Genomic DNA, 23,087 nt, shown 5'->3' on the forward strand with positions numbered 1-23,087 from the left:
GTAAGATGTAATAAATTGGTGCAATTGCAGTAAGTAGTAAGAAGATTTTGGTACAGATACTGTTTGATTAAATTGCAAAAAAACAATGTATTTAATTGGATTTTGCAGACTGAATATGGACAAAATGGAACTTTTTTAGACCTTACAATTAAAAACTTTTCTTTTTGTTTCATATATCTAGATACAGGTACATTTGTAAACAAAATAATTACAAATCTGTTACATGAAAGTGGATGGGAAATCTCATTTTTATGCACAAAAATTTCAGCTAATCAACTTGCTTCTTGATAAGACAGTTAATGCCCTGTGCTGAATTATGCAATTGTATTGTTCGTTACTGCTGTACATGACCCTCGTAATGTTTACATTTATATTCATTAATATATCACAAAGATCTTGTAATGCTACAAAAAGTGTCAAAAGCTGGGCTGTCTTTGTAAAGCTCTGAATGAATTGGATGAGCAAAATAGAGTCCGCCCAGCAGAAAGATTCAAGGTAGATTGATTGAAGTTCTTATCCAAGGTTAAAATCCACCGTCTAAGTTCCAAAGTTTTTGCTGGCCAAACGCATAAATTACAGGACCATGATAGATAATGGAGTGGAACCCCTCAAGTTCTCACGCCTGTAAAAATGGATTAATTGATTATGATACATAGATGATTGAATTGTAAATACAGCAGTTGTGTTGCAAAGATCAATTGTGGTTTAAGAAAATTGGAAGAATAGTAGTGGTTGTGATGTGCTAATTCTGTTGGATCAGTTTTGTATTCCTGTTTAATTTGGGAACTTCAGCCATGTCCAAAAAGAGTCCACTAAAAGTAAGATTTTAACAACTCTAAATTCTAGAGTATTTTTTGTAATTCTTCAATCATTGTTGTAGAATTCAGATGAACAAAAGGTTCACAAATATGCTTTAAAAGACCTATTCATGCCCTGTTGTATAAAAAATATTGCATACCCGTGTAACAGGGTGCATTGCAAATGAAATTTAAGCTGAGTCTAACGACATTAGTTTCCAGATCCAGGCAAACACAATCGCCTTTATTTGGATACATTTTTGTTCGATAAAGGTCTGATATTATTGAATGAGCTATTTGATCGAGGTCTAGGTGCTTTGATATAAAGAAACATTTAAACATTTGTAAAAGGAATTTGATTTTATTTTGATATTGGGGCCTCTTATGTTCATTATCTGATGTGTGTGGTTTCTAGCGTGCTGGATAAAGCGATTGTGACATGGTGGTTTGAGTTTAGTTTAAGACTGAGAGACCAACAAGGTTCTCGCTACTACCATTGAATGCCAAAACAAGACACACAATTTACTCCAAGACAAAACAGCCTGTAAATTTCAATTCTATGAAGATTTTAGTTTTGGCAGGGGTGTAAATGTTGGCAATTTTAAGCCAACAAGTATTCAGATATTTTCAAAATTATGGTAAGATTTTGGCAATTTTGTTGATTTTATACTGATCACATTGATTACCAACCTTATCCTTCATCCTCCCCTAAAATTAAAAAGTAAGGATCAAATGCATTTCAAGCTACAGAGAATAGATAAAGAAAATGGAATTTGATGTAAAAAGAAATGTTTGCTCTCCCAGAGGTATCCTATGGTGTATGTCTACATAAGCAGTAATGTCTTGGTCAGCTAGGATGCCATAGAAATTTGATTGATCGAAGAAAACTTTCATGTTCACTATTATTTGGATAAAGTGGTGTGTTCCTCGCATGTTGAGGTGTTTATTTGATATGAAGTCCTTTCTAAACAGTCTTATCACTCTTGGGTCACTAGCTAAATGATTGGATTCAATCTGTGTGTATAAATGGTTTATCAAGGTGAAATCCTGCTTGATCACTTTTTTTTCTATCTTTGACAGGTTGATTTGAGTCTTGTGTGTATCTAGGGGAAATATGACTTTTTTTTAGTGGCTTATTTTTTTTTTTATATGTGCTTTCTGATTGCAAACTTGTTGAAACTTTTAAATATACTTTTGTAAAGCTTTGCATATATAGTCTCACTCTGCAATCATAGATTTGTGGACAGTCACAAAAAAGTAAGACAATTTACTACAGGTAATTTGATGATTTCATCAATATTTGTTGAACACATTTTTTTTGTGGATTTCATTGTAAATTCAATCCACAGAATCAGTTTTCATTAAATTATGAAAATTTATGTCATATTATGTTAAAAGAAAAAATGTCCACAATTTATAACATATCCTCAAAACTGTGAATTTTACAAGATCCATGAAAACTGATGTCTTCGATCAGGTCACTAAGGTTGGAATAAAGTAAATACATGTAATCTGAATCAAATATCAAATTCCATAAGTTACACAACATAATTCCAGAGATCATTCTTTGATATCTCAATAAGACCTGGCACTGGTATTACTCTCTCTCAAGGATTTTAGATGATACCAAGTCAAAGGATTTGTATTTACGGTATAAAATAGTGATTACTCAGCATAAAAGAGTATTGCTGAATTGATTATGTCAACGGTTTTGTCCAGCATTGCCTTTAATTGCAATTGGTGTTGTATTTAAATAGGAATTAGGTTTCCTGTTTTTAAGTCCATTGTGTGATTTTCATTTTCTTTGTTTCCAATCTTTTATAGTTAATTTAAAGATATTAAAAATTTTGGACTTCATTTTGCTTTAGATATTTAGAGTACAGCCGGTAAACCGCTAAATTTTTGTTTCATGAAGTAAGCCTTTAAAGCTGGGCTAGGAAATATGTCTGAGCTAGTTCCAACCTTCATGAAGAAGCCAATGAGTCTATATACCTATAGAACTTTGTGTATGTTAAATCTCACAACATATTTTCATTAAATACTCTGTTCAATGATAAAAAACCGCTATATGGAGAGAGGATTATAAATGAACGGGAGTGTGTCTGCAGTCCTTTAATGAGTTATTAATTTCTGTCTATTGACGGGCAAGATTAGGTCAAGTTAAGACTTGTAGGTAGTGCTATTTAAATGTGCAGGGTTACTATCCTGAAATATTATCTTACTACATGTCACTGAACATTAATATTAAAGATTCAAAGTCCCAAGTGTACCAAAGTTGTAATATTCTACCAGCTAGTATATTATCAAATGAAATGCAATTTCAACTAGGGCAATTAGAATCAATTCGTAATAGAAAAGAAATATTGATGAGTTGAAGGCTACATCCACTATAAGAGCCCCTTTGGGACCATACATAGCAAAATTGTAGTTTTAATAGTATTGATTATCATACATATATGAAATAGGTTTCAGCATAACAGTTTTCTCTGTATGGTTTCAATAAACACCATTTTTTGGGGTAAAAGTTTTGTGCATATCATTATGATGAAGAAGATGGTTTTATCTTAGTACCATATACATAAGATAAATTCACCAATTCACCTCCATCCTCTACTGAAAAAAGAAGCAGAAAAATAGTTTATAGAGAATAAGTTACACAAAACCCCCGTGTTATGAATTATGAAAGACTATTAAAAGAAGGCTAGAGTGTAAGGATTTTCAGAATATTACACACCAGTTCTGATGCAAACTCCTGTTCTTTGGAAAAATAATTATGTGAGATTTTTCCGTTACAGGACCACGTCTCTAAGACCAGGGAGCTGGAGCGAGAACTCAGGGCGCTGACGATAGAGAAGACCCGAGCCGAAAACCTGCTAGAGGTACGTCACTGTGCACACCCCTCTCATTCAAATTCCTGTCACACAAAGCAATACTCTCGTCTAATCTGTATTTAATTCTTTTTTCATTCCATGATGCATACTACAGGCGTATTACCTAGCTACATCTAATCTACCTGTCTCATATAAACTTAAACTTTGAAAAATGTCGTTCTCTATGGTGAAAAGTTTTTCGATGTATACCTTGTCTGTCTTGCAATCGTTGAAATTTGTAAGAAAAATGAAATCAATGCAATATGTACACTTGTTTAATGTAAAAAAGAAATAAGAAGAAGACCTCATCAGATATCATAACTTATTTTAACATTTTACTGTATATCCAGTTTTTTCTGCGTGTATCAAATTTCTGCCTTGTTTGCAATGATTTCCAACTCGCAGAAAATTAATTAGCATAACTTTAATACAAAGATTTGGTCTTGTTATAGAGTTATTGTAATAGAGTAGTATCTCTGCTTATAAAACAAATAGGTATGTAAATGTAATGTGAACTGTGTTCAGCTGACAGGTATTTAAGGCTTTATTGTTTATTTAATAATCCATTGAATTAAATTGGTCACATTCCTTGCGTAAACTGATGTCTCATTATACATGAGCTACTAGTATATGTAACGGTACATGATCTTCTGATCTTTATTGTTGTATCTCTAAAAATAATTATTGGGAATTATTTTATATTACGGAAATCGTGTTAATTATACCCCCGCTCCGAAGGAGAGGGGGTATACTGTTTTACCCTTGTGTGTCTGTCTGTCCGTCCGTCCATCTGTCCGTCTGTCTGTCTGTCTGTCCGTCTGTCTGTCCGTCCGTAACAAAAATTTCTGTCGCATTTATCTCAGCAACTATTTATTGCAGATGCTTGAAATTTTAACACAGTGTTTGTTAAGGCATGCCATATCGTGGGATATATTTTTGTACCAATCGGACGTCAACTTCCTGTTAAATGACGACTTTGCTTATTTTTTAACCAAAATTTTCAAACAAATTTTCGTTAAAGATTTCTCAGCAACTGTTTATCGCAGATGCTTGAAATTTTTACACAGTATTTGTATAGGCATGCCATATCGTGGGATATATTTTTGTACCAATCAGACGTCAACTTCCTGTTAAATAATGACTTTGTTTATTTTTTGCCAAAATTTTCAAACAAATTTTCGTCAAAGATTTCTCAGCAGCTATTTATCGGAGATGCTTTAAATTTTAACACAGTATTTTTTAAGGCATGCCATATCGTGGGATATATTTTTGTACCAATCGGACGTCATCTTCCTGTTAAATGAGTACTTTGTTTATTTTAGCCAAAATTTTTAAACAAATTTTCCTCAAAGATTCTTCAGAAGCTATTTATCGCAGATGTTTGAAATTTTAACACACTATTTGTTTAGGCATGCCATATTGTGGGATATATTTCTGTACCAATCGGATGCCAGCTTTCTGTTAAATGTCGACTTTGCTTATTTTGCATATTCACATCAGAGCGGGGGTATCACTAGTGAGCATTGGCTCACAGATATCTTGTTGTTTTAGAGTTAAATTTTAGATGTTTTTTCCCTCAACTACCTCACAGGTTAAAATCATTGTGCATGAGTTATTTTTCACTTTGACTTTGTGAAATAGTGAAAATTTGATTCGTATAAATTTTATGTACTGTTCTAGGTTCTAATTTGTGGTAAAAAAAAACATGACACAGAAAAAACCTGATATACAATAGTCACGCAGCAATAAGAGTTGTGTGTACACTTTATATCATATACCTTAATAAGATTCCATGGTTGTACAATATTATGCCAACTGCTGCTTACAGAAAAATACAGCCGATTACTCAGTACGATTGTCCTCTCTACAGCAGTTCTCCTCCTCATACCAAAGATCAGAACAGACTGTTCATAACAGGGTATTCATTGTGGCATGGCTACCAAAACGCATGAATAGAAAACTCGTATTTGCTTCATTAAATGGGCACTTGCAAAATGTCGAAAAATAATAATATGTGGACAAAAATCTTTTAAGCATGCTTCTTTCTGCACACAACTTAATTTGATTTGCAAGTCAGATGGAAAAGTTTGAAAGTTTGACAATAAAAAATTGTGACTTGCAGTGAATGTGGTGAATATGGATGCTATCAATGAAAAAAATACTGGAGAGAGAGAGAGAGAGAGAGAGAGAGAGAGAGAGAGAGAGAGAGAGAGAGAGAGAGAGAGAGAGAGAGAGAGAGAGATGATGGATGGACGGATGGACAGAGCATGCTATGACATCACTCGATCATGATGCTGACACAGAAAAATATATTTTCAACCACCAGAAAATTATAAACTAGTATGTACATGTACCTAAGTTTGATTTTATTGTTAATGTTTTCTGTTTGGTAGGATTTACAACAGAGGGTCCATCGCCAAGAAGAAAGTAATGCGAGAATAAGAGAGGACAACTCTAATCTGAACCACGATGTGGATCAACTTCTTTCAGTCATCAGAACAGCCAGGAACACTGGGAAATGGGAGGTAGGTGACAAGAACTAGGATAATTATCATCTATCCAGGCATAACATGGGTCTTAGTTTTAATATTTTATGGTTCTAAAGTGTATTTTGACAGTTGTCTGGGAAGAGAAAAGCTGTGATCTGAGAAATAGATTTCTGTGTTTGTTTTTGGTTTGAGTTTGCTGTCTGCTGCTGTTATATACTGTGTCATGGCTCTTTGCTGTAGATTGATTAGTCATTGCTTTGTAAATATGGAATCTTTAGATAATGATCTGATACTACTATAATGGCCCTGTCCTTTGTGTTTCTGACAACTTAACCCTCCTTTCAGTCACCCTGAGTGTCTTATCAGACTGTGGACTGTATAGAGACAGGGGCCAGGGTTTTAACTATAATACTGTCAGCAATAAATCCATAATGTTCACAATGGTCGAAGTGTGTCACCCTCCAACCTCTCAAGATGATATCTAGAGTTTGGACATCCGGACTCGTGTACATTTCTGCTCTTTGATACCCTTCACAACCAATGATTTCATTGGATACAGAGCTGTCACATGACCCACCATTGTTACAGTTTTCAAACCCCTCAAGATGCAATCATTGAAAAAAGCTGAAGGTGGCACAAGACTGCTTTGTGTAAGCCATCAAAACCCTTCAAGATTGCATCACAGTCACAGGCTTCTCCCAACAAAGTTGTAGAACCGCTAATTAATTAGCTTTGTTTAACCTATCATGACGCTAATACAGACAATACTTATATCCATTCTCCTATTGAAACATTCTTTAAGCACATTAACATAACAGTAGATTGCAGATTGAATATTGCATGCTTTGCTCAAAATCAAGAAATTGTATTACATTCGGAAATGTTTTTTGAAAGAAGAAAATGACAACAGCAAATGTCAGGAAATTACTCTTAGCATTTGATTGTTTATTACCAGGAACTATGATGTAATTGAAATATTAACCTTTGACATTGTCATGTTTCAGATTGAAAATGTTCGTTTTCGTGAACTTTCGAAGGAGCAAGTGTTTGGTGTCATGAAGGAACCTCTAATGAGGATGTAAGTTTTAAGCTTGCCCAAAAATATCCTAGATTATGAACTGCATTTTATGATATGATATTATGTATTGTAGCATGATTAACTGAATTATGATTTTGTTGTTGCTTTGACAGAGGAGGTGATGAAGCATTAGAAGAACAGCTCAGGAACCTTAAAGACCAGTTACGCAGAAAGGAAGAACAACTAGAGCAGCAAAGCAGGGAGATGTCCTCACTGCGGGTAAAGGTAAACACTCTAACCTTTATTTCACCGATATTAACGGAAGCAATTAAACCTTGCAAATTATAAGGGAAGATGTGGTAAAAACTTATGCATTCAAATTCTGTATCCATGAATACTGGTAGTTTTAATGAGCTGCTTAGTCAGGAAATTAAAAGAAGCAAAAAGTTGTATTTAAGCAATTTTAATTCCTTATTGATTGAAAGGAGTCTGTTCTTCAAATTTTGAAGCTGATTTCTATGCACTTTTTAAAAGTGTGAATTTGCTTCATCCATATGACTCTTACATAAAAATGTGTGTAATTTTGTATATTATTTTTGTTCCAACAGAGGAGAACAGAGGACCCCGATTCCTCCAATTCTAGTCAGTCAGATAAAGATTACACTGTCATGCAACTGAAGACCGACCTCCGACGAGCTGAGCAGAGGGTTGAGGATCTACAGTTAGAGGTGGGGATCTTTTAAAGCCAATTTTATATAGAACATGTAGTGTGCATGATCTTAGTTAATTGTGTCAAAATGCATAATTTGTTTGCTCTCCTATGTAAGTAAAAGCAGGTATGAAGCTGTTGTATTCGAAAATATAACCAGCATAATTTTTTTCTGTATTCAGGTTTCAAATCGTGATAGAAAAATGAGTTCCCTTCAGTCCCAGCTACATGATCTACACAAAGAGATTTCCCGGCGTGATTCTGAAATCACTACTCACCAACAAACAATCAAAATGATGCAGGAAAAACAGCGCTACTTGTCAGGGGAGGTAAGCCAACACTTTTCGATATTACTTAAAAATCTCTTGCAGATAAAAATGTTGCATACCAAAAAAATCACGTAAAAAGATGAAATCAAATTATTGCACCTGGATAAAATCATTATCACAACATATGATGGTATACATAATCATGTATAGATATTTACAACATATACATACCAATATATATCATTATGTGAGATCTTGAGTTAAATTTTCTAAGAAACAAATGCATTTTATATTAGATGCTGGATAATTTAAAGAAACTGGCGATAGGGGAGGGGGTGCCTTGAAATACTTACATGATGTAGAAATTGAAGCTACTAGAGACTCTTCCTTAACAGCAGTGCAAATACTAAGAGCACTTTTTCTTTCAGAGTGGAAAAGCTGAAGACACCATTCGCCAGCTGAGAAACGAGCTCTCGATGTCCAAAGAAAAGTTTTCACAGGTGTCACATGATGTAAGTATTGTTTAAAGAAAATATGAGAGGGAAAGGGAAATTAGAAGAATAATGATCATTTAAATCTCTGAAAAATGAATTGTTTTACATTTTTAAGGTCAGTTATACCACACCTGTGTATTTTGTTTTTTCATTTGCCAACTGATATTAGGTGGGTCTTGAAGATCGAGTAAGTTGGCTTTGCTTTAGTATGCTTTGAATTTCCCAAATTTCCATTGCGATAAATACCCTAAGTATCACCTTTGATTTAATATTATATTCTCAGATCCATTTACATGTATTTATTAAATATGAATTTTATGCATGTGATAGTACATGTTTTATCAATAGTAGAATATAGAATACCATTATGTAGTTGTGAATCCAAAATATAAAATATTGAAAGGTACAGTATACGTTAAATTTATAACAGGCTCAAAAATTGGTCAAAATTTGTGCGTGTGTGACAATAGGATCTAAATGTAATGAAGCCAAGGTGCTTATTGCTGACTATTTAGTGTCAGTACTTGCACTTTTTTAGACATATATTTACAAAATAGAATAATTGTCCCTGTAGATTTTGAAGTTGTGCAATGCATGATAGATATGCTCAATGCTTTATTGTGAATTCAGTGGAACTTGCAGAACTCGGGAAGCACTTTTACACTTTGCATGATCAGCTTTTAGAGTTGTAACACAATATGAGACAATTTTATATTTAAAAAAAACAAGGATTGGTCAATGTTGTGTGCCGATAGTGACCTTTCAAATATAGAAATGGAAATTGAAGCTATAGATGTGTCTCATTCTCAACTATACTTTGGTAGGTAATTCAGAAGTTGTGGAAACCCTGCCCAAACTTGTACCTATGGATAAAATCTCATTGCTGGTGCCAGTATACACAACACCAATTTAAATCATTAAATAACAACCTGTAGCAACAATGTTTTATATAGCATTCAGCTGTTATCAATAAGTACCCTCAAACAATGGGGTAATTAAACAGCCTGATTAACAAATTGATTTGTGGAAAAAAAATTAACTTTGGACTGTCAACAGAAAATATGCACAAAAATGATTGGCCATTATTGTTAAGCCACCTTTGAAAAGATATTTGTCAGCCTTTCTTCAACTTTATATTGGTTAAACTGGGTGCTATTTTTGGGAATTATTTTTATTTTTAATTTGCTAAAAATAACTACAAAATGCAAACAACTGGATTTGAAAAAAAAAATGTTTAAATTGTATAATAACAATAATTTGAGTTACTCTTTCACAAGTTAAATTTGAAAGGGAAATCAATTTTTTTTTAAAAGATTGCCTTATGTTAGGACACATCAAAATGCTACAATGTTCTGAAAAAAATATCATTTTGTGTTAACAAGATTTAAAAGGTTCCCTAATATTTCACTATTCATTTTGTATTCTGCAAACTTGTTATAACGTAAAATTATGCAGTGTTAGGCAATATGACCTATAAACAACACAAAGAACCTAATGCTATCCCTTGTAATGTTTTTTTACTTCTAATTGTCCCAGACCATATTTGAATTTTGTGGACAGGTAAATCCTGATCAATATTGATCTGTGGAGTTTTAAATATTATCTAGGACTCGTTTTGTGTGCAGTTGATAGATGAACTGGTGTGTGCGAAATCCAAGCTAGAAAAGAATGTTGATTCAAGAACCCGTTTTGGGGTTTTCTCTCTCGTGTGAATGTGAATTTCAACATGTTGCAAAAACATGAGGACAAAACTGTGGAAGTTTTGTTTAATAACTGATATAATAAATGCTAACACAGTATGTTTGGAATATTGATCTTGGATAGTGATCTCTAAAGGAGTTGTTGGCTTGGCTCTCATTTCTGTCACTTGGAGTGAACAGCATTGATATACAATACTGGGACTAGCTCCAAGGGAAAAAAAAAACTTAATCTAAAATTAATAGGATACTCACTATCAGAGTTGGCTTATATTTGCTGAAATGCAAGTGTTACACTGGGTTTGCAGAAGTGGATTGATGTGTGACTGAAAGTGACATGGAATTAGAATGGAAGTAGTAAAGGTTTTAATTGAATTGAGCAGTACCGACATACTCTTGATTGGTCATATGGGTGACTGATTAAAGGAATCATGGCAAAAGAGTCTTTAAAAACTTGATAACTATGGCTTCAGAATCTCTGTTTAACAAATCTTTATTCTGGGTATGTGTTTTTTGTCTTCTGCAGATAAGATAATTTTCCCACATCCTTTTTAACTTTGACGTCTAGTTTTATAGAAAAGTGGAATTTGTTTCAGGTCAATCATTATGAGAGACGAATTCGAACTCTAGAAAATGAAATCCATGAATCCAAAGATCAAAGAAGGAAGGCTTTAGAAGAGGTAAACTATGTGATAAGATGATGATGGTCATGTATTTTGATTAAAGCATTGCTTATGAAAAATGTAACTATGCTCCAATAGTATACAGCAATATATGTTAAAATGTAAACAGTGGAGGGAAAAAACCTAATGTGTAATGACAATTTAATTTGTAATAAAAACATTAACATTGAGGTTATTTATCCCTGAGAATACTGCAGATTCCTTATTTTACGTGGGTTCTTAAATCCGCATTCTAACTTTTTTCATCAAATTGCGAGAATATTAAATCATGAATGCTGAATCTTTATCTTTTTTCATTATAGTTTACGTGCGTCCAAAAGTGAGAATTAAAAATCTGCAAAATGTGATTCTCGTGATTTTAAGCGCATATTAATTCCTCACTTTAAATTAGGAATTTACAGTATGCAGCGTGTAAGAAGTTGATTGTTGTGGTGTGATTGTTGATGATATTGCGGTGTGATTGTAGATGGGCATCCTACAGGAGAGAATCCGAGAGAGTCAGCTGTCCACCAAAGATCACCACGAGGTCCTCAAGTCCGAGTTAGCTCGCCGAGACGACACGATCCAGAAACTAAGGCGAGATGTACTCCAACTCCAGGAGAAACGAGATGCTGCAGTCAGTGAGGTAATATATCTCAGTGAGATGTTTGAGATAGAGATGTCTAGTTTTAGAAATGCAGTGATAGAAAGCAAGTGTCAGTGTCTGAATAATATTTACCTGGTAATGCTTATTTTTAATAAGCTTAAGTTTAATAATTTTATTTTCTAAAAGTTTTTATTTGGAGTAAGTAGTAATTTACCCTTTTATGTAATATTATACTTGCACACATGAATGAAGAAAAGGATAGAGAGTAGTTTGCTACATAAACATGAATTGCACGATATTCTTAGTCTGTTTAGAAACAATTTCATCTATCAAGGTGCATCATACAGAACTTTGATATTTAGTGAATGACCTTTCTATCTGTTTTTGTTTCTCTGAATTGATTTATCATTTGAAAAAAAAAAAGCCATTGAACCCTTTTTGGGATTCAGAGGTTGGAGGTTTTTTTTTGGATTTTAGTGGTTTAAGATGAAAAAGAATCTTTGATGTCTAAAATTCTTGTGCTTTGAATCAGGCATCATTTTCTTCTCTCTGGAAAAGCGCTTTAGAACATGATATAATAGTTATTTACATCATCTCTCAACCCATCAGCCATTTATCTAGAGTTGTCTGTATGTGTATTGTCTGTTTGTCTGCCTGTGTAGCTGGACCAACAAGCTCGTATTGTCAATCAAGTGAAGGACCAGAAGAAGCACCTGGAGGATGAGGTAACTTGGGTGGTCCCATGCTTCCTGTGTACCTGTATAAACCTGTGTATATCCACTAACATATTCACCACTGTGTCTTCCTTACCTGTGTGTTCCAACTCTTTCTCTTTGTGTTTATCCATTTACAGGTGCCCCTCACTCCTAACATATTGCATCTGTACCAAACATTGTGCATCTAACACTGATTTTTGCTTTGTTTTTATTTTACAGAGTGAGTAGACTAGATTTTGATTGTCAGCATGGCTAGATGTATTTGTTGTGTGCTATTGAATTACCTCTCCTGAATTTTAATGATTGAAAATGAATAACCTCTTTTGAAAATTTAGTACCAATTTTTATTTTCTTAGCTATTTGTCATTCATTTTTCAATGTTCATAATTTGGTTATGATTAAAAAGTTAACCATTCATTCTAAACAATTAATGTTTTACAATACATTTTGTATGTAATACACTTTTGTTAATTTTCCTGATGTGGCTTTTCTCTGATTAATCTGGAGCTAAAAATTTAATCACATTTCTGTTAATAATAATTACATGTGATAATACTTTATTGTGTACTTTCATTATACATGTTCCATGTACCATATTGAAATCATTTACAGGAAATAACGAATATAGTCATATCAAGTAGTCAACCCAGACATATATATAAATTTTAAAATTCTGATTTAGTTCTGTAAATAATTTCCTTGTGGTTGGAATGAAGAATTTTTTCTGCGTTATAATTTCAGATTCATAGACTAGAAGCCAAGAACAAAACCTTTGAAGATGAACTGATATCTTGTAAGAAAGCATACGATGAAGCCAAAATGGATGTAAGTACCTAACAGGTTTTTGTATTGAGCAATATTCATCCCAAAAGTACCGTATTGTTTACATGCTGTTCATAGACCAGTTTTGAATTACAAAGTTCTGAGGGCAAGGTTCCATTAATGACTTTTATAATCACATTTGTTATGTGATGACTTTCATGTACCATATGACAGCGTTGTAAACATGAGGTTGTATAGTATTTGTGATGTTACCTGCCTCTTGGTAATTCTATTACATTGACAAGGATCTACACTCAGTTCTGTATTATAACTGTTATTGTCACATAAAAAGAGTGAACCAATATTTTTATCATATGATATCTCATTTTCATGATGCAATATTTCCATTATTAAAAACTCCTGCATATATTAACTGACCAAACCTGATATCTAAGACATTTATACCTTCCCCTGGCTATTCCAATGTATCTTTTGACAGCTTTACTCTTTTGAAAATTAACTTTCGAACAATTTTGTTTGAAACTGTACTCAGATTTTTAACAAATACAGTGTATGTTATTTTTTATTTCTTTTATATATATGCAGCCACGCTTTTTAATTTTTTTTACATTTTGAAGAGAAAAAATGAATACATGTCAGTACAGGTAGAAATAACATAATTTTCACTCGAAGGACTAAATTGTAGCTCTGCAGCACCTAATTAGGTTGTACATGACCACAGCCTTACAATCCACAGGGACTATAACTAGAGCTGCTAAGTCAAAATTCTTTAATATATATAGCTCTAACCTTCTTCATCTGTTGAAATCTATTGAATCCATGCAGGCTAACTCAACTGTCTCCAAGATGACACGAATGGAGGGAGAAATGCAATCTTTGCGTTCTCAACATGCTGATTCTTTGGCACAGGTAGAAAGCGGCTAAACGCCCCACCATCTAGTGATATGCACACGCTTAGCTTTTTTAATCCTAGCTTTTTGATTTATTTGCCAAATATTGTATATATTTGTTTGTGTACTGATTTGGAGTTTTCATTTTTTTTTATTTTAACCATTTAATCAGCAGAAGGCATTGTGCATTATATATTCCTCACTGTCATTAATATCAATGGTGTTTTGTTACGTAGACGTCTGGTGTTTGAATCTTATATTTTGTGTTGGTCTTTGTTACATTTTTGTTACATTTGTAGAGATAGTTATTATTCAGGTTCACAAAGTGGTAGTAGAACTGTGGAATCGCCCATTGTTTATTGAAGCATGGATTTTATTTATTTATTTTTTTAGAATTAATGGGTTGTGATTTTTAGATTCCTTGTTCATTTTCAGCCATTTCATCATTACTTAACCTTAGTAAATGTTTAAGTTACTAAAATGAGATCATGAATGATCCCATTTTATCAAATTTCAGTTCTTTAAAAAAAAAATTTTTACTGCATCAATTCATTGCATGTTCTGTGGCTTAATGTTGTGTACCTATAAGCAGAAACTTGCATGTTGACATTTTACTACTGTTTTTGTCCATATACTAGCAAAATGTAAAAGCTTTTTAAGTCATAGAATTAAGAATTGTTATGCTCAAAACATCTTTTCTTTATTGAGTAAATACATAAATTTCTTTTCATTATGTAGAATATTCTTATCTAGTAAAATGACTGTACCCTCCCTTAGCACAAATGTTAACTCCCTTTTATTCACCTAATTTGATTTTGGTTTCCTTGGTTTTCAAATAGTAGTTTTAAGATTTATTGGGTATTGTTATAATTTTAAGCCAGTTAAACTGATAAAGTTACATATTAAGCTAAAACAATTAATCACTATGATAGCTTCATCTCTGCCTTTTACCTAGTCCATTTGTCCTTAGACCTAATTAAAAAAAATAATCCTTCTTTTTAACATATTATGACTAGATACAAATATTGTGATGATACCTTAGTTGTATGTACATGTATAGTGTAACAGAATTTTATTGATGTGTCTTGCAGATTCAGAAATTAACCAACAGCCTTCAGAAACTGCAGATTTCATCTAAAGACACCAGAGACTGCCTAACATCCGAGGTAAATACATATACAGTTTCTTTTTTTTACAGGAGTTGCAACCCTTTATTTGATTGTTGTCTCTCATTCACTTAATCTTTTTCAGTAGGCTGAATATTTCATGTTGTGTACTCATTTATAATTCTTTAAAAGGGTTGTTAAAAAGTACAATATTGTCAACATTCATTCTGTGTTTTGGACTCAGTTCACTCAGAGACATAAATAACAGAGATTGGAAACTGATCGTAATCTCACGAAATCCCGCAGTCCCTATTGTAAAGTGTTCCCATTTTAAATAAGTATATCTTTCTAATAAACAATTATATCGAAATTTTAACAGCCAAAACCTGTTACCAAAACATTCGAAATATTATATTTTCATGAGTTTATGTCATATAAACAATATTAACAGAGGAGTTTTAGGAGGCTGTTGGCTACCCGTCGTCCAAGATTTCACCGATGTTTTACAGCTGGCCAATATATTTTCTATATTTTAATCTTATTTTTCAATTTTTTGTTTCAAAAATGTCTAAAACCTATGCACACTTTTCATTAAAACAATAAACTTTTGGTTACTCTCAGTTTACTAAAATGTAGTTCTCAAGTAAGGTTGGTCCCATACCATTTTTCAACAACAAAACATGCTAATGGTGGAGTTGCCAATCTCTGTTATTTATGTCTCTGGTTCACTGTAGTTGTAATAAAATAAATGCACATAAAACAGGAAGATCTTAACAAGCACTTGTTATTTAATGTTCAGCTATCACGGTCACTAATTTTGATTTTCAATGTAAGATAGATAACCTTGTTGTAGTAGTAGTACAAATCGGTGTGTTTTAATTTCTCTGTGTTTGTGGTTGAAGATGTTTGACTACAGTAGACCTGGTGTAAGTTTATGCACATTTTATTTCACTGTATACTTTGTATTCTTTGACTATATTGCATGCCTTTTATCATTTATACACCTGTAAAGCTATTGTTACAATTGATATGTATATAAAGAAATAGAAAATGAATTCTAGTCGATAATGTAGTTTGAATACAAATTTTTCTTCTTTCAAAATAGATAGTTGAGCTCTTCAGCACTTAAATTGAGATTCAGTGAAATAGTAAATGCACATGCTACTGTAGAAATTTAGGAACCAGACTGAAAAAAAAAATGATTTTATTTATCTTAACAGCTCCTTCTAATGCAATTTGGTTCAAAAATAATCTTCCTGATATGCATATATTGTTTAAGATGTAAAACTGTGCATTGAAGTGCATTTTATCTAACAAAAAATTTGTTTATGTACTTATAATCTGAATGCATTGAATGTGATGTTATCTTTTATAGTCTGATCATATCCTCTGAAGATCTAAACAAGCTAATACCTACCTCACTAACATTAAACTTTCTATAAACCAAAATTTTAATTTGTATGAATTACATGTATTTTGATTGGTCACTCAGGTTGCAGAAAGGCATGACAACATTGTAAAACTAAGAAATGAAAACCGTGACATCGAGGAAAAATTGAGGGAGGCGTTGGCATCTGCCTCACACAGGGGAGAAGTCATTAAGCAGCTGAGAGATGAGATTAAACAGTATCAGGGAAAAGTGAGATTTTTTTTTACATGTAATTGATAAAGAGAGTGTGAATTCAAAGTGTGCTAAAAGAGTACTTACTAGAAAATACAAGTTATATAGGCTTTGAATGCATGCTCTCAAGCAAGTAGCATTAATATAATTAATTTAAAACATATTTTATTTAATATAAAAATATGTAGCAGAACAATTCTGTTTTATTAGTATTAGTATTAGAACTCTCCTTTTGAGTTTATGTAAAATATTAAATCATATTGGAAGGAAAACAACAACAATTACCTAGAACATGTCCATAAATTGCAAAAAATTTCCTGGAAAGTTTTGATCACACAACTGTTTACCTGACAGGTACAAGAGTCTCAGAGAAAGATTGACTCCATGGACCAGGAGCTGCAGCAGTGTAATAGTCGGTACACGGCCCAGGCGCGCGAGGTGGACCGCCTCCAAACGGTGATACAGGAGCGAGACCTGACCTCTAGCCAGCAGGAGACCATGCTCAAGTCAGACATTGCCGAGAGGGAGGAGGACCTCCACAGGTTCAAGGCAGAAATCTCTGTGCTACATGAAAAGCTCGCCCAGAACGGAAACCAGGTACAGAAGTGGCATTACATCTGTATTGCAGATAAAATGGTCATGCATTTGATAATAGTAGTGATTACCAGGTGTATGATAAGAAAATATCAGTTGCTTGAGTTATAAAATGATTTCAATAATATTTTGATAACAGTCTTTTACAAAATAAAGATGTTACTTTTTAGTTGATCAACCGAGATGATCAGATAGCCAGATTAAACAAGGACATTGCAGATCTACAGGAACAGTTGTCTCGCAAAGACTCCTCACTCAAAAATCTCGACCATGAACTCAGAAATGCTCAGGAAGATAGAAGGAATGTTGAGGATTCGGTAAGTCTTGACATGAATCAAGTTTTGAAAACACAAAAAATTTGAAATAAAAGTTTTGTTTTTTTGTTGTATAGGCACTTTGTTTTATATTATTTTGTGTGTCTCTATCACTAAAACTGTTCACTTGAATTTCAGCTTTCGCGTCGCGAGATAAGCATTCAGCAGTATGATGTAGATCTAGCTCAGGTCAAACAGCAGTACAGAGAGGCAGTGGAGGAAAATGGTCGTCTCGAGGCACGTATCCAGGCCTTCGCCATCAATGCTCAGAGTGAACAGGATGTGCTCAGCTCAGAGGTAAAGAAGGCTTAGGATCCTTGTTTCTTTAGTCAAGCAATTTTCCCATTGTATGGAGAAATACTTTGGTGTTGGCTTTTGCTTTTGTATTATTGTTAACATATGACTCTGAATTGACAGGTGAAGAGGAGAGAAGATGTGATCAAGAGGTTGAAGATGGAGCATGTCAACATGCAAGAAGCCAACAGCCGCTTTGAGGAAAAGGTGAGAGCTGTTTGATTTTATCTTATTTGTTTCAAAGTATTCAAGATTAAAATTGTTTTGCTGTTTTTTTACTGTATTTTTCGACAAATTGAATGTGATGCGTGCTTTGTCTTTAGATAAATCAAATGGAGAGGGAACTAGATCAGATGAAGATGCACTTGAGAACCAGTCAATCAGAGGTATGGTTTATATAATTACTCTCTCTCTCTCTCTCTCTCTCTCTCTCTCTTTATCTCTCTTTTCATATGTAACATTTTTCTATGCTTTACAGCTGGACACCAAGCGTGGAATTATCACCAATCTAGAACACAATTTGGAGGAATCCAAGAAGCGAGGAGCACACCAACTGGATGAGATCAACCGTCTGGAGGACCAGGTCAGGGAGCTAAATATAGAACTGACCTCTGTCCAGTCCCAGGTGGAGAAACTACAGCACTCTGTAAGTGGTCTAGTCCATTTGTTGATTTATGTCTCCCCTTTCAAAGGGGAGACATATTGTTTTTGTCGACTTTCTTATTCTTCTTCTTCTTATTCTTCTTATTCTTCTTATTCTTCTTCATCCAAATTTGTCCAGGCCGTAACTTAAATACCCTTTGACATTAAGACTTCAAACTTGGAACATAGGTAGATGGTATTGAGAAGGAGTGCTCGCCACCAAAAGTTTTGACCTTGACCTATTTTGTACTTCAAGGTCAAGCTTTTCATAAAAAATATTGTCTGGACCATAACACAAGACTCCTTTAACATACAAACTTTTAACTTGTATCATGGATAGATGGTATATAACCTAGTTGAACCTTACCAAAATTTTTGACCTTGACCTAGAATTTTTATTTCAAGGTCATATTAGAAAAAACTTCATTGTTCAACTCCTGAATATACTTTGACAGAAGGACTTCAAACTTTGAACAAAGAACAATAATAATACACTTAGGTGAACTATTGAATAATATTTGACCTTGACCTTGTTTTACTCAAGTTCAAATTAGAAAAAAATAATAAAATTTTGTCTGGGTCATAACTTTAATACCCTTTGACATTAAGACTTCAAACTTGGAACATAGGTAGATGGTATTGAGAAGGAGTGCCCGCCACCAAAAGTTTTGACCTTGACCTATTTTGTTCTTCAAGGTCAAGCTTTTCATAAAAAATAATGTCCGGACCATAACACAAGACTCCTTTAACATACAGACTTTTAACTTGTATCATGGATAGATGGTATATAACCTAGTTGAACCTTACCAAAATTTTTGACCTTGACCTAAAAATTGTATTTCAAGGCCAAATTAGAAAAAAACTTCATTGTTCAACTCCTGAATATACTTTGACAGAAGAATTTCAAACTTTAAACAAAGAACAATAATAATACACTAAGGTGTACTATTGAATAATATTTGACCTTGACCTTGTTTTACTCAAGGTCAAATTAAGAAAAAAATAATAAAATGTTGTCTGGGTCTGGGTAACATATAGCTGACATCATTCATTTTCAATTGTTTAATTTGCCCCATATTACAATCCTTGGGGAGAAGGGGAGACATGTGTTTTTTTGTTAAAAAAACAATACCCACTAGTTATTAAATTGTTTTTCTGAAGTACTAAGCATTGATAAGTTTGAGATCTGTACATTTGACTTTGGATTCATTTGTTATGTGAATATCAATATCTGTAGGCTCACACTAAGGATGAGTTGATACACAACCTGAAGAAGGATGTTGAGGGTCTGCAGAAACAACAGAAGGACACAGTGAGCAAGGTATATCATTATATTCAGACTGCTTATGATTGTCATAAGTGTTATCAGACTGTCTTTTATTTGTCACAGTACATTTGATCATACCAATGAAAGCTAAATCATAAAAAAATATTTGACATTGCTCAACTGACTCAGAGATTGCAATCTTTGGAAAGTGTCAAAAATCAATGATGAATTTCAAGTTATTGTTACATTTTCTTGAACAAAACATATTTTCACTGACCATTGCTATGAATTACAGGTTGTTGTCCGAGATGACACTATCCAGAAACTAAACAATGAGATCGGCAAGCTGAAGGCCAAGCATCATGAGAAACTGGGAGAGGTGCAGAAACAAGGGGAGACCATTAGAAAGTTACAGGAGGCACTGACAAAGAGTCACATTGAACTGGACGCCTCTCGCAAAACTACTGATGAAGAGGTGGGTGATGTGATCACTCTTCTCCTACACACATAATGAATCTTCCATCTTTCTATGATATTTTCATGTAATAAATTTGATGCAGAGAGGTAAGATGCTTGCTTTGTTGGAAAGTGTACAATGTTTTATAACCATGGAGTGTTTGTTTACAGGTGAGAAAGAGAGATGAATCCATCAAACAGCTACAGGAAGACTTGATGGAGTCCCAGGCCCAGTACAGTGCTTGCTATAATGAGGTGAGTTTTTAATCATTATTAAGTACAGTACATGTCCAGTTATTGTAAATTCTAATTTGTGAGCAAGGGAAAATTTTGACAACATTCTTAACTAAATATTTCTTTCCATGAACCAGTTCCTTACTGTCTCTTCAATTGTAAAAAGAAAGTTCTGTCATAAGCTTAAGATTTTATACTCAAGCCCCCTGGTATTTACTCCTGTTGTACATGGTGACTCTTTATTTGTATGTTATACACAAGCCCCCAGTATTTGGTCTTTTTGTGATGTGTGACCTTGTGATTGCAGCTGCTGAAGGCGGAGGATGACATCCAGTGTCTGAAGAATGACAACAGCCACATGAACCAGGCAGGCCAGGCAAGCTCACAGGAGATCGGCCAGCTCCAGGACCAGCTCCACCAGATCGAGCTCGAGCTCACCATCTCTCAAGAGAAACACAGGACCTGCCAGAAAGAGGTCAGACCCACAGATAGATTCCTAGATAAACATGAACCAAATGAAAGCCTCCATATCCACGATTGTGGCATTGTTAATGTAAAAATTGTTCAGAATTAAATATTAATACATGACTTTTTTAACAGGTTGCTAACAGAGACCAGGTGATATTGAAGCTTCAAACAGACCTAGACACCACTCAGGAGAAATACACAGGATGTGTGGAGGAGGTAATTACCCAGAATACCTGAAATCTCCAAAGTCTTATACTATACAAAATACTTGGTAATTGTGAATTTGAATTGATTTTGATTTGATTTGTAGCTGAATATAAGAGAGGACGAGGTCATAAGGTTAAATAACAAGGTCAAACAGCTGCAGCAGGAGATTCGTGACCTGAACTCACAGATTGAAGGGGATTCACAAAAGGTATGGTGTCCAAATTGTGTGAGACAGATTTAATTGGTTCAAAGTCAGGCAGTCAACTTGTTATAATGATAATACCGGTACATTAAATCAAATTTCAGATTAATGAGGATGAGAAAACTATTCAGAAACTTCAACATGACCAGGAGATATCCCTTCAAGAGGTAAGTTTTCTAATGATTGAAGTAACTTTAAATGAACAAGCACAGATTTTTTATAGATGTGCAGAATTATCTCAGCTGCTTTTTGTGTGGCTTAAGAGACCTGAAAGTAGACTTTAGAACACACTGAAATGACCAAGTCTCTATGATGTCAAATTTATTGTGACCCAATTATTCAACAACTGTTCTTTCTCTTTGTTCAGCAAGTTGAAGCATCAGTGTTTCATCCTTGATTGTGACCAATAGAATATATTAGGAGACAGACATTTTTTTAGATTTTTTGGGGTGGTGGGTGGGCTAGAGTAATGGTGTGGATCAGTACTGAACAGATTATAGATAGGTTTTTAGTAATTCATATACACAAGGATGGATATTGATGATGTGAAACTTCATCAGTAAAGAGGTAAAGTTCACAGACTTTTTGCATGAACAAAGGATTTGAATGAGATGGTGTTATTTGTTTTTGTTTTTTAGGTTAAGATTATTTCTTTGTGTTGGTGCATCCATGTTTCGGGGCACTGCATGCAAGTCTCCTGTGTTCATTTAAAATATGAAACCCCCAGATTGATTAGAGCATTTCTATTTTTCAAGACTTATTTTCAGAAAAGAGAGTTCCATCTTTATTTAAAAAAAAACAATGCTAACAAATGGTTATGGGGCTATAATAGACTTGTTTCTGTATAATTATCTGTGGTTGGTTGGGTGTGTTGAAGTTTGAGTGAAGTTGCTTACACAAAGTTCAAAGTGTATGGGAAGTGTACATGTATAACAAGGGTAAAGGTAATAATGCTACCTGAAATATGTAATGAATTTGTCATGTGGTGGGCCTTTTTGTAACCCGACAAGGAATGGACATTGGTGGAAGAGTTGATAGAGCCTAATATCTAGGAATTCACAGCCTATGTTGCTACCCAACTCTTTTGGTTGTACATGTAGTCAATAAAATTTTAGATTGTGCACAAATGTCACTGAAATGAGACTGAATATTATCTAGCTAGATCCAGTTGCTTTTACTCAATTTGTTCAGCTTGTTTCACTTAGAATGGCACAATTTAACATCAGTTGTATGATTTATTTAGAGAGATCAGCAGGTATGTTACCATGGTGATTTACTAACAAACAACTATTGTCTGTGTCTGACTAACCAGATTCATATTTTAAAAAAAAGCAAAAAAACTCCATATTATTTACCCAGATTTACTTTGTGCATTATTTAACAAGAGATTTTATTGTCATGTTCAAAACTTTGTGTACTAAAAGAATGCTTAAAGTTGCATTTATATCCTTGATTAAAATTTTTTTTATTAAAGGACGATATGTGATGTCAGTGATTCTAACAAGCATATCTCTACATCATCTCCTAATTAATGGAGTAATCTACTTGTTGTGTGTACAGTAACAAAGTTCAATGCTCACAGTAGTTTATTTTCTATAGTTATTTAGCAACTAACCAATAAATCTCGGACTCTGGTAAATGCTGTTGGATATCTGTAGCTTTGTGCAATCAAGATTGAGCA

The 23,087-nt window shown here is 33.7% G+C and overlaps 1 protein-coding gene across 23 annotated transcripts in view; it reads left to right on the plus strand.

Moving 5' to 3' along the window:
• LOC105329063 (uncharacterized) overlaps positions 1-23,087 on the plus strand; it is a 43,915-nt gene that overhangs the window by 6,122 nt on the left and 14,706 nt on the right. For 11 of the 23 annotated variants that reach the window (XM_066079869.1, XM_066079868.1, XM_066079859.1 and 8 more), the window contains 30 exons: positions 3,593-3,676; positions 5,496-5,585; positions 6,061-6,192; positions 7,161-7,234; positions 7,348-7,459; positions 7,783-7,902; positions 8,066-8,212; positions 8,581-8,664; positions 10,940-11,023; positions 11,493-11,651; positions 12,275-12,337; positions 13,070-13,153; positions 13,937-14,020; positions 15,093-15,167; positions 16,010-16,033; positions 16,600-16,746; positions 17,083-17,325; positions 17,493-17,639; positions 17,775-17,933; positions 18,054-18,137; positions 18,254-18,316; positions 18,409-18,576; positions 19,810-19,893; positions 20,135-20,314; positions 20,467-20,550; positions 20,837-21,004; positions 21,130-21,213; positions 21,308-21,412; positions 21,511-21,573; positions 22,650-22,661. In XM_066079869.1, coding sequence (XP_065935941.1) covers positions 3,593-3,676; positions 5,496-5,585; positions 6,061-6,192; positions 7,161-7,234; positions 7,348-7,459; positions 7,783-7,902; positions 8,066-8,212; positions 8,581-8,664; positions 10,940-11,023; positions 11,493-11,651; positions 12,275-12,337; positions 13,070-13,153; positions 13,937-14,020; positions 15,093-15,167; positions 16,010-16,033; positions 16,600-16,746; positions 17,083-17,325; positions 17,493-17,639; positions 17,775-17,933; positions 18,054-18,137; positions 18,254-18,316; positions 18,409-18,576; positions 19,810-19,893; positions 20,135-20,314; positions 20,467-20,550; positions 20,837-21,004; positions 21,130-21,213; positions 21,308-21,412; positions 21,511-21,573; positions 22,650-22,661 — 3,207 coding nt within the window. Of the gene's footprint in view, positions 1-590; positions 819-3,592; positions 3,677-5,495; positions 5,586-6,060; positions 6,193-7,160; positions 7,235-7,347; positions 7,460-7,782; positions 7,903-8,065; positions 8,213-8,580; positions 8,665-10,362; positions 10,846-10,939; positions 11,024-11,492; positions 11,652-12,274; positions 12,338-13,069; positions 13,154-13,936; positions 14,021-15,092; positions 15,168-16,009; positions 16,034-16,599; positions 16,747-17,082; positions 17,326-17,492; positions 17,640-17,774; positions 17,934-18,053; positions 18,138-18,253; positions 18,317-18,408; positions 18,577-19,809; positions 19,894-20,134; positions 20,315-20,466; positions 20,551-20,836; positions 21,005-21,129; positions 21,214-21,307; positions 21,413-21,510; positions 21,574-22,649; positions 22,662-23,087 lie in introns of those variants that run through there. The other 12 variants (XM_066079867.1, XM_066079878.1, XM_066079879.1 and 9 more) reach the window with 11 other exon arrangements.

The sequence above is a fragment of the Magallana gigas genome, chromosome 3 (genome assembly GCF_963853765.1).
Source record: "Magallana gigas chromosome 3, xbMagGiga1.1, whole genome shotgun sequence".
Lineage (NCBI taxonomy): Eukaryota > Metazoa > Mollusca > Bivalvia > Ostreida > Ostreidae > Magallana > Magallana gigas.